The following is a 16914-nucleotide window of genomic DNA, read 5'->3' on the forward strand; positions in this document are numbered from 1 at the left end:
AACCCAGGATTCCTGACTTAGTCCAGTGCCCTATCCCTGGACCATGCTAACATGATGTATGAATTAATTTTTAAAAAGGCTAAATTTTTAGCCAAAAATTACAAACATAGGGATATACATAAGGAATATGTATTCCAGTCCCTGGGCTTTGTTCACTATTAACAATAATAAATAGATAATAAACTGAACCCCAAGGGTACCCCTGACTACCTTTTGCCATTCCAGTAGTCTCAGATAAACCAGATCCTCTGGGAAGCAACAGTGGTAAATCCCAGCTTGAGCTGGACAGCTGTAACAAAGACAGCTTGACTTTTACAGGGCGAGGCAGCCCTGCTTCTATATTCAATTCTGTTTGGATGGCCCCTGTGCCTTCATATATCTGATTGCAAGATTGAAGGGGGGAAAGAGGAGGGAAGGCAAGAGAGGGGGAAGCTAATTCATTAGAATTTTTAGTTTAATTCTGAAGCAGCTTTTTTAAGGTGTTTCAGAAACACAGTATGGGTGTTAGGTACACTATAAACTTTTTATTGCTACTTGTTAGGGAGATTTTTCCAAACACCAGCTTGCAGCACACTGACTTTGACTTTTATAGCACAGCATCATGCCCTCGTGCAAGCATGTACAGTAGCTGATAATTGAATTTTGTGTGCATACAGACTGGTCAATCCTTTGTCCACACCCAGATATTGTGTATGTGCTCCTTTTATGATTGGGATTAGTGATGATGAGCACAATTCGCTGTTTTGGGGGGGAAGGTTCTGACAGGCTATGGGGAACATGAGTGCTTCTCCCAGTGAACAAGAGTATTTTAAAGTCTTCCTATGGGAATGGCTGTTCCATGTCATTGCAGAGTTGGGGTTGATATACAGCAAATACTCTGTTCTCTCCTCGCTCTTTTACTTGTCTTTACATTATAAATACTTCAGGACCCTGACCTAAAGCCGTACAAAGCCCTGGCATTTACAGAACTGTATAAATGCTTACTACCAACATTAGTTTTCAGTGAAGGATTTGTCCATACCAAGTTGGAGGCTTTAAACATCAATTATTTTTACTGTAGCTCTGTTTTTGGATGTATGGGTTTTTGTTTTTTTTAATGAGAATGGTGTTTACTTTTCATACTTACATAACTCAAATTGCTGAAAAGAATTTGCTCAAATTTAAACCAACAAAGCACATTTAGGCAGACCTCAAGGATGGACGTGGACAAGTTCAGCCCCAAAAGGTGAATGTTATGAGCATGTAAGAACAGGGGTTTAAATGAAAAATATTCTGCCATTTTATCTTTAGCAGGCAAATACACATATGTTTAATGGGACTACTCACAGTGTATAAAGTTAAAGGTGTGCTTAAGTCTTTGCAGGCCTGGAGCCATATATTGTATTTCAGATACCTGTACAGTGATCATCTGTAAACTGTTAAAACTTAAACAAGTAACTTTTAAAAAGGGCTTCTTATGGGGGAGGGAAGCAAAAGTGGAAGAGGAGAACCTGACATCACACAAATGTGACTCAAGGACATTTTAAAATGCATGCAGTGATATGTAAGAGATGTCTGTCTACACCAGCTAGCAGGTGTTCTCTTTTATGTTCTCCTCATAGATGTAGCTTGTAATAAAACTTTGTGTACACACACATACTTTCTATTTTAAAGTTTCCTGGTTTATATTCACCCCCTCAACATTTACATTTTTCCATTAAAAATCCTCTTTAATCTTCTTTGTTTAACTAAATCCTTGCCTATTTTTAAGTATATTAAAACACCTGTGTCACTGAGGCAGGTGTATTATCCACCTTCTGCAGCTGGAGAAACTGAGGCAGCAGCAGCCACCCCTGATTACCCCTCTACCTAGTCTGCCCCTCACCACCCTTCTTCCCGCCCCACCCCATGTGACTGGGGACTAGTTTTTCCCTTTGAGAAGAGGGATTTAGTGGGGATCCCTGGCGTGAAAAGGCTCAGCCATGGGCTTGTCACAACGTTGCAATCAGCGGGACGTTTCCAGCCGCTGAGCCTCTCATTACCCCGCTCAGCATTTCAGGCCGGTGGCCACGGCAGGGACCCTTTCTGCTGAGGGCTCAGCTGCCCCCCCAACCTTTCCTGGAGCAGGTGAGACCGTCCACGCTCCACGCCGCCCGGCTGCCTCCCGCAGAGCCCCGAGCTCCGCCGGGGCTGGTGAGGGCGGGAGAGGGGGAAACAGACCCGACCCCTTCTCACCGCCCCCCTCCATGGGCGGGCCCCGGGGACCAGACTGGATGGCTCCTGCGTCAGTCAGCGGGCAGGGCACGTCCCCTGAGGGGGTCACGCCGCCTCCTGCCCCGGCTGCCGAGCTTGTGCCGGGAGGTGCGGGCGCCGCCGCTGCTGCTCCGAGCCAGAGCCATGCGGGTAAGAGCGCGCCCCGGGCTGCTGCTGCCGCCGGGAACAAGGCGTGTGGGGCGGGCGCCTGTCTCAGCCCGGGCGGGACAACAGGCCGGCTTCAGCCCGGCGTCTCGAGGGAAGGGGCGATGGGACGAGGAGGCGCTGAGCCCCGGGAGCCGGCGGGCCCGCGGCGAGCGGGGCTCCCCGGTGTCACACAGCGTCTCTGTTTGCTTCCAGGAGGCGGGCGGGAGCCTGTGCCTGGCGCTCCTGCTCCCGGCGCTGCTCGGCTTGGAGTTCAGCTATCACCGCAGCGAGCAGCTGGGGACGTTCCTGGAGGAGGTGCACCGGCGGCACCCCGCCATCACCGCCCTGCACAGCGTCGGGCGGTCCGTGGCAGGTAGGCTGCTGCGGGGCAAGCTCTGGAGATGCTGGAGACCGGGGGGAGGGGGGTGGTGTCTGTTTGTTATAAAGTATTTGAAGAGCCGCTAAAATAAAAAGTCAGACGGTGTAAAGATGTTTATCCGCATGTTAATTCATTAACCTATGACGAATGGCTAGTGGGGAAACCCACGTCTGATCTAACTGCGCCTTGATTTATGACTTCTAGCCAAACACGATATAATTCTCAACTCAGTATTTTGTGCCTGGGAGCAGATGCTTTGATATTTGACATACTCAGGTAGTTGATTGCGATACAAGTAGAGGGCTTGGCGACTGCTCTATTTCTGTAGTTCCTAGCATCGGTCTACTTACATTTGCCCCTTCAGGGATTTGTGTGTGTGTGTGTGTTTTAAATTTAGATTGCTGTCTCTCAAACTGTAGTAACAAAGTTACTCAATGCAACATTTAGTACAGTGTATATTAAACCACAGTGTAACTTATCCTTTGAAATAGGGCTCTGAAGTTAGTCAGTTCCAGGGCTACAACTTCAAAAATGTAGCTGATTTCAATATTTTTTAAATGGGTGTAAGATGTCCAACTTACTAAAAGTCCAAGCCAGTCACAATGATATTGTAATGTGTATTTTCTAATTTATGGATAACTTTAAAAGATATATAGTCTTCCTGGATTCACCCACTATTCCAACAAGTACAAGTAAAAAGTACTTTGGTGCTGAAATCAAGACTATTGTGTCCCTCATTTAACGCCAACTCTCAAGCTCTTTGGGAAAATATAGGGTATGTCTACACTACGAAATTAGGTCGAATTTATAGAAGTCGTTTTTTTAGAAATCGTTTTTATATATTCGAGTGTGTGTGTCCCCACAGAAAATGCTGTAAGTGCATTAACTCGGCGGAGTGCTTCCACAGTACCGAGGCAAGCGTTGACTTCCAGAGTGTTGCACTGTGGGTAGCTATCCCACAGTTCCCGCAGTCTCCGCTGCCCATTGGAATTCTGGGTTGAGATCCCAATGCCTGATGGGGCTAAAACATTGTCGCGGGTGGTTCTGGGTACATATCGTCAGGCCCCCGTTCCCTCCATCCCGCCATGAAAGCAGCAGCAGACAATCGTTTCGCTCCTTTTTTCTTGAGTTACCTGTGCAGACGCCATACCAAGGCAAGCATGGAGGCCGCTCAGCTCACTTTGGCAATTAGGAGCACATTAAACACCACACGCATTATCCAGCAGTACATGCAGCACCAGAACCTGGCAGAGCGATACCGGGCGAGGAGGCGACGTCAGCGCGGTCACGTGAGTGATCAGGACATGGACACAGATTTCTCTCAAAGCATGGGCCCTGCCAATGCATGCATCATGGTGCTAATGGGGCAGGTTCATGCTGTGGAACGCCGATTCTGGGCTCGGGAAACAAGCACAGACTGGTGGGACCGCATAGTGTTGCAGGTCTGGGACGATTCCCAGTGGCTGCGAAACTTTCGCATGCGTAAGGGCACTTTCATGGAACTTTGTGACTTGCTTTCCCTTGCCCTGAGGTGCCAGAATACCAAGATGAGAGAAGCCCTCACAGTTGAGAAGCGACTGGCAATAGCCCTGTGGAAGCTTGCAACACCAGACAGCTACCGGTCAGTCGGGAATCAATTTGGAATGGGCAAATCTACTGTTGGGGCTGCTGTGATGCAAGTAGCCCACGCAATCAAAGATCTGCTGATATCAAGGGTAGTGACCCTGGGAAATGTGCAGGTCATAGTGGATGGCTTTGCTGCAATGGGATTCCCTAACTGTGGTGGGGCCATAGATGGAACCCATATCCCTATCTTGGCACCGGAGCACCAAGCCGGCGAGTACATAACCCGCAAGGGGTACTTTTCAATAGTGCTGCAAGCTCTGGTGGATCACAAGGGATGTTTCACCAACATCAATGTGGGATGGCTGGGAAAGTTACATGACGCTCGCATCTTCAGGAACTCTGGTCTTTTTCAAAAGCTGCAGGAAGGGACTTTATTCCCAGACCAGAAAATAACTGTTGGGGATGTTGAAATGCCTATAGTTATCCTTGGGGACCCAGCCTACCCCTTAATGCCATGGCTCATGAAGCCGTACACAGGCAGCCTGGACAGTAGTCAGGAGCTGTTCAACTACAGGCTGAGCAAGTGCAGAATGGTGGTAGAATGTGCATTTGGACGTTTAAAGGTGCGCTGGCGCAGTTTACTGAGTCGGTTAGACCTCAGTGAAACCAATATTCCCACTGTTATTACTGCTTGCTGTGCACTCCACAATATCTGTGAGAGTAAGGGGGAGACGTTTATGGTGGGGTGGGAGGTTGAGGCAAATTGCCTGGCTGCGGGTTACGCGCAGCCAGACACCAGGGCGGTTAGAAGAGCACAGGAGTGCGCGGTGCGCATCAGAGAAGCTTTGAAAACCAGTTTAATGACTGGCCAGGCTACGGTGTGAAAGTTCTCTTTGTTTCTCCTTGATGAAACCCCCCGCCCCTTGGTTCGCTCTACTTCCCTGTAAGCTAACCATCCTCCCCTCCTCCCTTCGATCACTGCTTGCAGAGGCAATAAAGTCATTGTTGCTTCACATTCACGCATTCTTTATTCATTCATCACACAAATAGGGGGATGACTACCAAGGTAGCCCAGGAGGGGTGGTGGAGGAGGGAAGGAAAATGCCACACAGCACTTTAAAAGTTTACAACTTTAAAATTTATTGAATGCCAGCCTTCTGTTTTTTGGGCAATCCTCTGGGGTGGAGTGGCTGGTTGGCTGGACGCCCCCCCACCACGTTCTTGGGCATCTGGGTGAGGAGGCTATGGCATTTGGGGAGGAGGGTGGTTGGTTACACAGGGGCTGTAGCGGCAGTCTGTTCTCCAGCTACCTTTGCTGCAGCTCAACCATACACTGGAGCATGCTGGTTTGATCCTCCAGCAGGCTCAGCTTTGAATCCTGCCTCCTCTCATCACGCTGCCGCCACATTTGAGCTTCAATCCTGTCTTCAGCCCGCCGCTTACTCTCTTCAGCCCGCCACCTCTCCTCCCAGTCATTTTGTGCTTTCCTGCACTCTGACATTATTTGCCTCCACGCATTCGTCTGTGCTCTGTCAGTGTGGGAGGACAGCATGAGCTCAGAGAACATTTCATCATGAGTGCGTTTTTTTTTCTTTCTAATCTTCACTAGCCTCTGGGAAGGAGAAGATCCTGTGATCATTGAAACACATGCAGCTGGTGGAGAAAAAAAAAGGGACAGCGGTATTTAAAAAGACACATTTTATAAAACAGTGACTACACTCTTTCAGGGTAAACCTTGCTGTTAACATTACAAACATAGCACATGTGCTTTCGTTAGAAGGTCGCATTTTGCCTCCCCCCACCGCATGGCTACCCCCTCAACCCTCCCCCCTCCCCGTGGCTAATAGCGGGGAACATTTCTGTTCAGCCACAGGCAAACAGCCCAGCAGGAACGGGCACCTCTGAGTGTCCCCTGAAGAAAAGCACCCTATTTCAACCAGGTGACCATGAATGATATCTCACTCTCCTGAGGATAACACAGAGAGATAAAGAACAGATGTTGTTTGAACGCCAGCAAACATACACTGCAATGCTTTGTTGTACAATGATTCCCGAGTACGTGTTACTGGCCTGGAGTGGTAAAGTGTCCTACCATGGAGGACGCAATAAGGCTGCCCTCCTCAGAAACCTTTTGCAAAGGCTTTGGGAGTACATCCAGGAGAGCCGCGAATGCCAGGGCAAATTAATCCTTTCACATGCTTGCTTTTAAACCATGTATAGTATTCTAAAAGGTACACCCACCAGAGGTCCCTTCTCTGCCTGCTGGGTCCAGGAGGCAGCCTTGGGTGGGTTCAGGGGGTACTGGCTCCAGGTCCAGGGTGAGAAACAGTTCCTGGCTGTCGGGAAAACCGGTTTCTCCGCTTGCTTGCTGTGAGCTATCTACAACCTCCTCATCATCATCATCTTCTTCGTCCCCAAAACCTGCTTCCGTGTTGCCTCCATCTCCATTGAAGGAGTCAAACAACACAGCTGGGATAGTGGTGGCTGAACCCCCTAAAATGGCATGCAGCTCATCATAGAAGCGGCATGTTTGGGGCTCTGACCCGGAGCGGCTGTTTGCCTCTCTGGTTTTCTGGTAGGCTTGCCTCAGCTCCTTAAATTTCACGCGGCACTGCTTTGGGTCCCTGTTATGGCCTCTGTCCTTCATGCCCTGGGAGATTTTGACAAAGGTTTTGGCATTTCGAAAACTGGAACGTAGTTCTGATAGCACGGATTCCTCTCCCCACACAGCGATCAGATCCCGTACCTCCCGTTCGGTCCATGCTGGAGCTCTTTTGCGATTCTGGGACTCCATCATGGTCACCTCTGCTGATGAGCTCTGCATGGTCACCTGCAGCTTGCCACGCTGGCCAAACAGGAAATGAGATTCAAAAGTTCGTGGGCCTTTTCCTGTCTACCTGGCCAGTGCATCTGAGTTGAGAGTGCTGTCCAGAGCGGTCACAATGGAGCACTCTGGGATAGCTCCCGGAGGCCAATACTGTCGAATTGTGTCCACAGTACCCCAAATTCGACCCGGCAAGGCCGATTTAAGCGCTAGTCCACTTGTCAGGGGTGGAGTAAGGAAATGGATTTTAAGAGCCCTTTAAGTCGAAAAAAAGGGCTTCATCGTGTGGACGGGTGCAGGTTTACATCGATTTAACGCTGCTAAATTCGACCTAAAGTCCTAGTGTAGACCAGGGCTTTGCCAGTTATAGCTTGAGGCTTCTGCCTTTATGTAGATAGATTAGTTTGATTTATCTTTTAGATTTCAGCGCTTTCTAAGATACACATAGATGTGCCTGGGTTTTTTTATTTAAAGAAATTTAAAAATCCAATTTAATAAGGACATTAGCCTACACCTACACTTATGCATGTCTTGTCAAGTGTTCTGAAAAGAAATTTATGTACGTACAGTACTTTTCATTTGATCATGGAACAAGAAATTATTCTAAGAAATACGGTATAAAGTTAGAGATGAGGAAGTACATTCTTGAGAAACATGTTCACATAATCCTGATTAATCTGTTTTTGCTTAAGCAAGAGCAATTGTAGCAATGATCAAATCTATGATTGTGTTCTAGATAAAGCTGCATCATTATAGGCGGATTAGCATGAAGAACTATAGTAGCTAGAGTTGCTCTTTCATGTAGGGTTAAAAATAAAGGTAAATGTGTGACTTCACATTTTCTGAATACAATAGTACTTGTCTGAAAGAGAATTTGATTTTTAAATTCCAGTCTCTTCTGTTTTGGCTAGATATCAGTCATCACTGGTATTAAGTGTGAAAGCAGCTGCCAGACCACTCACTCACTCTTGATTTAAGGAAATAACTGGATCAGCAAGTAATGAGTAAGGACCAAACTAAAAAGAGAATCAAAGAATTCAGAGATGGACTAATTCTAGTAGGTCATCTAGACTATCCACCCCAAGGGAGGCTTGTTCTCAAATGTTAATGCTAATTAATATTGACACTTTTCATATTAAAAGCATGCTTTTATATAATATATATAAATATATATATATTATATAAAAGCATGCTTTTAATATTAAAAGTGTCAATATATATATATATATATATATATATATATATAAAAAGCTTATATATATGTGTGTGTGTGTGTATATATATATATATATATATATATATATATTAAAAGTTTATATATATATATTAAAAGCATGTATGTATATATGCATCACAGCAGGACAGAGGGGTGGGGTGCTGGGGCTCTGCCCACTTCAATCCCTGTGGCTGGGGGTGGGCCCTGCTGCCCAGGAGTCAGCGGGCTGGGAGTGAAGCCAGTGGTGCCCGACCAGGCCATGGTGGGGACGCTGGCGTAGCCCGAGGGGCCCGAGCTGCTGGACAGGAAGTGGTGCAGTGAGCGGGTGCTGGACAGCCCCGATTCCGGCCTGCCGCCCGGCCACTAGCTGCCAGCCTTGAGCGCGCTGCGCCCCTCAGGCTGCCCAAACCGGACACTGTGGGCCAGGTGCTGCTGGTGAGCAGAGCCCTGTGCGGTTGTATCTGCATCCGATACACTATTTGCAAAAATGGTCTGTGGATATGAAGTGGATATCCACGGATTTGCAGGTCTCTGCTAATAGTTCCCTCTAAACTTGTAGCTCTGTACAATGGTGTATAATAAGACCTTAAAGCTAGTAAAAATCTAGGAAAACAAGTTGAGGTAATAGGAGGAGGAGGAAAAGGAAATAATTTTCATGCTGTCTTTCAGATCCTAGGCTAGATAAATTTAACATCTTTTGAAGGTGCACAGAGTGCATCAGTCACTGTTAATTCTACATTCTTCTGTGCAAAATCTACCCTGGTTTACACTTTCTTCAGTGCAGTTTAAGTCAGTAGGTTTGCATGAGGTTTAAGTTAGGGGACAATTTGGTCTTTATGCTATGATTTTTAGATTCACATGTGGCATTTTGCATTATTTTAGACATGATGTTTGAACATGTAACATTATTATTATTACCCTATTTTAATGCATAGGGACAGAGTGAGGACCTGATTTTCAGAATGCTGAGCTTCTGAAATTCAGGCCTTAAGATTTACACAGACATCTTTCTGACTGTGTAAAGTGACAGCTTCCTAATTTTAATTGCTCTGTGGGCCAAATTCTTTCTGCACTTACAATACCATTAATAATGGGAACTGAAGGGAGAATTCAACCCATTATCTTTGGTGTCTGTTTACTTTGAATAAAACAAATTCTTCTGCCGCACTTGGCTCACTTTTCCAAAGCTATGTCTTGCTAGATTCTATTCTGCCTCCTCGATCAACAAAATTATCAGCTAAATTCTATTTGCAGAATTTTTTACTGGCGATGAGAAAGAACAGAGCTTATTCTAAATCCCAGGCTGATTTTGCAGTGCTTGCAGTTGGAAAAATTCCATTTGACAAATTATATGGCAGCCATCAATAATAAATACATAATTTCACCATTTCATTTTTAGGATAATATTTTCCGCTAACTGCAAGTTATTTATTGAGTAGTTGCCCAATTTATTTCTAGAAACCCAGTGCTTATGCCATCTTACTATTGCACTGAATTAGTGTTCTTATATGATCCTTCAATAAGAACATAGAACATAAGAATGGCCATATTGGGTCAGACCAAAGGTCCATCTAGCCCAGTTTTCTGTCTTCTGACAGTGGCCAATGCCAGGTGCCCCAGAGGGAATGAACAGAACAGGTAATCATGAAGTGATCCATCCACTGTCGCCCATTCCCAGCCTCTGGAAAACAGAAGCTAGGGACAACATCCCTGCCCATCCCGGCTAATAGCCATTGATGGACCTATCCTCCATTAATTTAGCTCATTCTTTTTTGAACCCTATTATAGTCTTGGCCTTCACAACATCCTCTAATTGACTGTGCGTTGTGTGAAAAAATACTTCCTTTTGTTCGTTTTAAACTTGCTGCCTATTAATTTCATTTGGTGGCCCCTAGTTCTTGTGTTATGAGAAGGAGTAAATAACACTTCCTTATTTACTTTCTCCACAACAGTCATGATTTTATAGACCTCAATCATATCTCCCCTTAGTTGACTCTTTTCCAATCTGAAAAGTCCCAGTCTTATTAATCTCTCCTCATATGGAAGCTGTTTCATACCCCTAATCATTTTGGTTGTCCTTTTCTGAACGTTTTCCAAGTCCAATGTATTTTTTTTGAGATGGGGTGACCACATCTGCTGTATTCAAGATGTGGGCAAACCATGGATTTATATTTTAATATGGATATATACCTATCTCAGAGAGCTGGAAGGGACCTTGAAAGGTCATCAAGTTGAGTCCAGTCCCCTGCCTTCACCACAGGACCAAGTACCATTCCTTATTTTTGCCCCAGATCCCTAAATGGCCTTCTCAAGGATTGAACTCACAATCCTGGGATTAGCAGGCCAATGCTCAAACCACTGAGCTGAAGGTAGAAGCTTTTGAGCTACACAGAACACTTCTTGACCTTGTACCTCCCACCAACAGAAGTTGGTCCAATAAAAGTTACTTCCTCGTTTACCTTGTCTCTAACAGCAGCTCTGACAGACCAGTGGGAAGAATGAATTCTGTGCTGAGAATGCCCTCTTCCCGATTTCTAGACATTTAAATCTGAGGGTTGGGCATCTCAGCTGATATGCTGTCAGCATGAAACAAGGAGAGGTGGGATCTAAAGAAGATGTACATATTGGAAACAACAACATTAATTGCATCTGGACATGAACTGGAAGCCAACAGAGACTATAGTACACAAGTGTCATGTCAAGAAACACTTATAAAGGAGCAGACAGTCATATTTTGTACAGGCTACGACTTCAGTGTGGTCCTCAGGTGTAGCTCTCCAAGCAGAGTGCATTGCATTAATCCAGTCTGAAAGGGACAAAGGCATGGATAACTGTGGCAAGACCCACATCAGAGAAGAAAGGTCACAATCTCTTAATCAAGAGCATGTATGTTTATGGCTGGCCACAGTTTCTTCTTATGAGCCAACAAAGTTACCAAGGATCTAGTAGGAGCCCTAGATAGCTCACCTTCCTAACAATGCAGACAAACTCCCTCTGTTGAATAAGCAGATACCCAGAGCAGGTGACAAAATGCATGTTTTCCCAGAGTTGGCCATATAGCCCCAATCCCCAGTTAAGCACTTGGAAACTTAAAAGACTTCACCATCTGGATCTAATGTAAACGAAACAAAGCTGAGTGCTTTTTGCATATTGATGGTCTAAGAGCCCAAGCAGTCCCATTTCCTCCCCCAATGGCTTTACATACATCCAGTAGAGATTTGACAGGACAGAGCTTATCATCCCACATGCAGGCTGTGCAGCCAGAAGAGTGGTGGCCCAACACTAGTCTCTGTGTTGTCAAATAGAAAAGTACCACTCCATCTAGCCGTGTCAGTATCAGCAAACATGTCAACAAAACACGTCAACCTCTTGATCAATGGTATCAAAGGCAGCCAATAGATTCAAAGGAATTGGCATGGGTGCTTGATGCCTATCTGTCACCAAAAGGAGAAAATCAACCAATGAGACCTAGGTTTGTCTTTATGTCATAGCCAGGTCTAATTCTAGATTTAAAGGGTTGTAGAAGATCTCAGGAATGCAGGTGTTAGTGGAAATGATTTACCTCAGCCTTATCAATCACCTTTCAGAAAAAGCCAGGTTAGAATAGGGTGGTGACTGGAAAGATGACCCATGTCAAGATTTCACTTATTATGCAATTGCTTGTTTAAAAGATACTGGTACCATTCCTTCCCTGAGAGAGTGTTTACTCTCCACCAATAATAGACCTACTGTTTCTCTGCTCAATTTTTAAGCCAGCCATGAAGGGGACACAAGTTGACAGACATTGCATGATGGGAAGCTTATTTCCTCCTGAATTTCATATAAGACAGGAATATTGAGAAACACCTGATAACCCAGTAAACATTTGGTATTGATTGTTTGGCATGTGTAGTTTGGCAGGGAGTGTGTTTTCCTATTTGTTTGAACAACACTTAAGCACATTGTAGGTTGCAATATAAACTGGTCAGAAACAAAACCCTGTTTCATTGTGCTCCTAATGTATATTGTATCCACCTGTGTTTCTTGATTTACACTTAGGATTTGTCTACAGTGGCAAGTGAAAGACAAAACTTTTGTTTTTCAGAAGTGTTAAAAAGTACACACACTCCCGAAAGACACAAGTTTTGCTGACGACAAGCGCCAGTGTGAACTAATGCCGCTCGTTGGGGGTGGAAGTTATTTGTTGGCTTCAGAGCTCTCTCCTGCCAACAAACAATGGCTACACTGTGTGCCTTTTGGTGGCATGGCTGTAGCGGCACGGCTGTGTCGCTAAAAGCTGCATAGTGTAGACATACCCTAAGTCCTCACCCAAAGAGTTTACAGTCTTTTTGTTATGCATTTTTCCACTGTCTGGCACAATGGGCTCCTATTCCATGACTGGGGTTCCTAGGCACTACTGCAGTATACATAGCAGTATTATCGGATAGTGGCGAATAAGAGTAATTGCCGCTTTATTCACCTCCATAAATAAATATAACAAAAAAAGATAATTTCTTAATTAAAACCAAATCTGTAGTTGGATCCCATGTTACTTTCTACCTCCTGCAAAGTGGAGTGTGCCTATAGCTCTCCAGTGCCAGGCAGTTTGAATTACCTCATTGAGTGGAGAGTTTGTAAAGAGAGAAATCACCCACACTTCAAAAATAGAGTGGCCCAGATACGGCCCTTAGTTTATAGACTTGTATAACCACCACTTAGTAGAGCAAAGGCCATGTCAATCTGTTTCAGCTGTGTAACATTTTGACTTTAATAAAAGGTACTCTGAATTTATGCCAGAGGAACAAGATTTGGAAGACTTTCAGAGTGTCTGAAAGTCACTGAGGCCCAGTGTTGAGGGAAAAATATTCCAATTTGTTCAGTAGTTTCTAATAAGTAACACAAACTTATTTCTTTCCTAGTAACATACCATAATGGCATAACCCTATATCTTTCCTTAGTATTGTTACTTTTCCATCACTCTAAAAATGTTGCAGACTTGTGGATCTTACAAGGTCTTGATAATAGGTAAATAATCTTTATATGAATATAGTTAAGATGAGCAAAATTGCAGTACCCCTGAGAGAAGTAGTTAAGTCAACCGAAGCCCCAGTATAGTCACTAATAGGTCGGTGGAAGAATTCTTCCATCAACTTAGCTACTGCTTTTCGGGGTGAGGGGTGGCGGGTATCTATCACAACAGGAAAAGTTCCTTTGGTCTCTGTAGCAAGTGTCTACACTACAGTGCAGTGGCATAGCTACAGCGTTACATCTGTACTGCTGCAGCGGTTGTAGTGTGGCCATACCCCCCTTAGTTTTAATAGCTTTTATCTTTTCTTTTACTTTGGTGATCAAACCTTACCCATTAATCGTACTTTACATCCACGGATGTTCTCCAAACCTTCATGCAGCTGAATATTTTGAGACAATTTATTCAATTAACAAGATGTTCAGAATTTACTTCTGAACATCTTGTTAACTGAATCCAGTGCAGAAACCTATTGTGAGTCTCTGAACATTTTCTTCAGTAGAGAAAAAGGTGGTGTTATCAGAATACACCACTATTCCCCCTCAGTTGCACTAAGAAAGTGCAATTATCTTTTAATAGTGCTTTGCCTTTCTATAGCACCATCCATCCATGAATTTCAAATGCTTTACAAACATTAATTAAGCCTTATAACACCGAGAGACAAGTTTTTTTATCCCTGTGATACAGATGAGGAAGCCAACAAATAGTACAGCAATTAATTGCCTTGTTCCAGTTCACACAGAAAAATCTATGGCAGAGTTTGTGATAGAACCCAGGGGCCAAGTTCAGCTGTGGTGTAAGCAAGCGCAAACCCTGCTGAAGTCAATGGGAGTTGTGCCAGAATATGCCAAGAATGAATTTAGCTCTAGATCTCCTGACTCCTTCCAATTCCTCTGCTTTAGCCACAGTGCTAAATGGCTTTGTTTTAGGCATTTTGGAATCCGCATCTAGGTGGAACAAGCTATTTAGCAAATGAGTTCAGACTTAGAATTCATTTGAATCTAATGAATAAGTGATCAAACAGGGAAAAAAGCAGGACACAGAGTCTAGATATTTGTATTACAGTACTACCGAGGAGTCCTAATCTGAAAGTACATCTGCACAGCAGCTGGGAGATGTAATTCTCATCTTGAATGGATGAACAGGCGCTACTTCTGCTCAAGCTAGCACATAAAAATAGCTGCATGGCCGCGGTGGCTCAGGCTAGTGGTTTGAGCACCATCCCGCCCAACCTCCTGATTATATATTTGGGTGGCTAGCCCAACCCACTGCCCATGCCACAGTGGCAACACTGCTGTTTTTAGCCACAGGCTAGCATGTGTATGTCTACCCAAGATGGGAATTACACCTCGCAGCTGCTGTGTAGATGTACCCATAGAATGAGACCTTACTGTGCGAGGCACTGTGCAAACACAGAACCAAACAAAAATGTTTCTCTATAGCACCCATTTTTAAAAGTAGCTAAGTGCTGTGTCTGGTGAAAGCTCCTCATCACACAGCCATCTCAGCTATTACCTGTATGTGTATGCCTCATAAAAGCAGTTCTTTAACTTTAAGACTGATCAGTTTGTTAGTGAATTTATGGCTGACTGTTAAAGGTTTGTTGCTGTTTTTTAAAGAAAAAATCCACAGGGAACAATGCTTACTGAGAAAATGATGCAAATCTTTTCCCATGGATATGTGGTGTGAGTCACATTCCTGTATATTAGAATCTTACCTTCTGTTGTTTAATTTGACTGCTTAACACAGATATGGCTTTTCTCTCCTGTCACTGGTCCTTGATAGCACATTTTCCCCAAAATGTATCTTGAGCTGGTATTTCACAGAACTAGTTAGACATGACACAAGATGCATGGATTACATAGTTATTCAGGTTTTCAGCGTTCGTTCAAAATGGAACATTTTACTCATCAATGGACTCTGAATCAGGCCCTCATAAAAGTGGGGGATTCTAAAAATTGTTATGATGTTTTAGTTGAACTTTTGCCCATTGTCCCCAAGGATAGTGGCTCTCCTGGTACTTCCCCTTTTTCCTGCCTCTTTCCCTCTAGCTTTATCTCCCCTCCCAGCTAGCATTGTTCTGGTCTTTGTCAGTGCCCGTGGCATACAAGTGCATGTTAACAAGATTCTAGATAATGCATAAATGTTAATTTTAAAACCAAATGGGTAGGTGAGTTTGACATATTAACAGCCTTATGAAATCTAGTCATGATATATTCAGTGTGTGGTGGGAGGGGAAAGGAGTTAAAAACAGAGGGAAAAGACCTTTAAGGCTTGTCTAGACTAGACTAAAAGTTGATGTGTTTTTAAAAATATATTTATTAGCTCTTTAAAAGCATTGGCCCCAGGCTGGAATTCACCTCTACAAGCCATGTTAAAAGACAATGTATCCTGTCTACACCAGACTTTTAAGACACGTTAGTTAAAACATTTTAGCAAATACATTTTAAAATACACCTTTTAAACCAATATTGAAATGTACTGACGGATTTAATTAGACAGATTCTTACATGTGAAACCTGTAGTTGTCTAGGGCCTATACATATTGCCTATATCTATTTGTAGGAAGAAAAAATATAGCAATTTACCTCTGGTATTCATTTAAGTTGCTGTGATAACTTGACTCAGACACTTGAGGACTGCTAAGGATAACAGATTGTGAGAAGTTTCAGAGTAGCAGCTGTGTTAGTCTGTATTCACAAAAAGAAAAGGAGTACTTGTGGCACCTTAGAGACTAACCAATTTATTTGAGCATAAGCTTTTGTGAGCTACAGCTCGCTTCATCGGATGCATAAAGTGGAAAGTACAGTGAGAAGATTTTATACATACACACAGACCATGAAAAAATATACATTGTAAGGAGAGTGATCACTTAAGATGAGCTATTACCAGCAGGAGAGTGGGGTGGGGGGATTCGCAAAAAGAAAAGGAGTACTTGTGGCACCTTAGAGACTAACCAATTTATTTGAGTATAAGCTTTCGTGAGCTACAGCTCACTTCATCGGCAAAACAAGCATTTTTACACAGGACCACATACAGCACAGCAAACATAACATGATTAATACAGGAAAGAAAAGCTTAAATAATAGGCTAAACAACTTACTTAGCCACGGGGAAAGGCCCCAAGCAGAAAATAGAAAGCCTAGCCAATCCTCCCCAATTTGCTGATGAATGCCCTTTGCCAGCTGCTGTAGGCGTTGTAAATCAGCTTTTACGGATGGCCCTGCATCTGTTACGTTAAAGCAACACATGCCTGCAAACTCTTGGCATAGGTGACCATAGCATAGAAGCAAATAATTTATAGCCAGCCTGTTTTGTAGCATACCCTGATGTACTTTCCTTAACTCATGGGAAAGTTGGGCCAGGACAGTTGAGATTAAATTAATGGCCTTTGCCACAGTGCAGGCAAGGTGCTTTATTGCATGATAATTATGCACCATAAGCCCAGGGATACCAACTGAGGAAGAGGCCAGAGCTGCTGCCTCAGTCTCCGAGAATAAGGTCACCTTTGACTTACAGGTGGAATCAAGGGGAATGGCATTCCT

The 16914-nt window shown here is 44.1% G+C and overlaps 1 protein-coding gene across 3 annotated transcripts in view; it reads left to right on the forward strand.

Annotated features, from left to right (window-relative positions):
• Nucleotides 1–2251: 2251 nt before the first annotated feature.
• The window catches only part of CPM (carboxypeptidase M), a 65974-nt gene continuing 51311 nt past the window's right edge, over nt 2252–16914 (forward strand). For all 3 annotated transcript variants that reach the window (XM_074942077.1, XM_074942078.1, XM_074942079.1), the window contains exons 1-2: nt 2252–2382; nt 2593–2752. In XM_074942077.1, the coding sequence (XP_074798178.1) occupies nt 2377–2382; nt 2593–2752 (166 nt within the window). In that variant the 5' untranslated portion in view covers nt 2252–2376. The remainder of the gene's footprint in view (nt 2383–2592; nt 2753–16914) is intronic.

The sequence above is a fragment of the Natator depressus genome, chromosome 1 (assembly GCF_965152275.1).
Source record: "Natator depressus isolate rNatDep1 chromosome 1, rNatDep2.hap1, whole genome shotgun sequence".
NCBI lineage: Eukaryota > Metazoa > Chordata > Testudines > Cheloniidae > Natator > Natator depressus.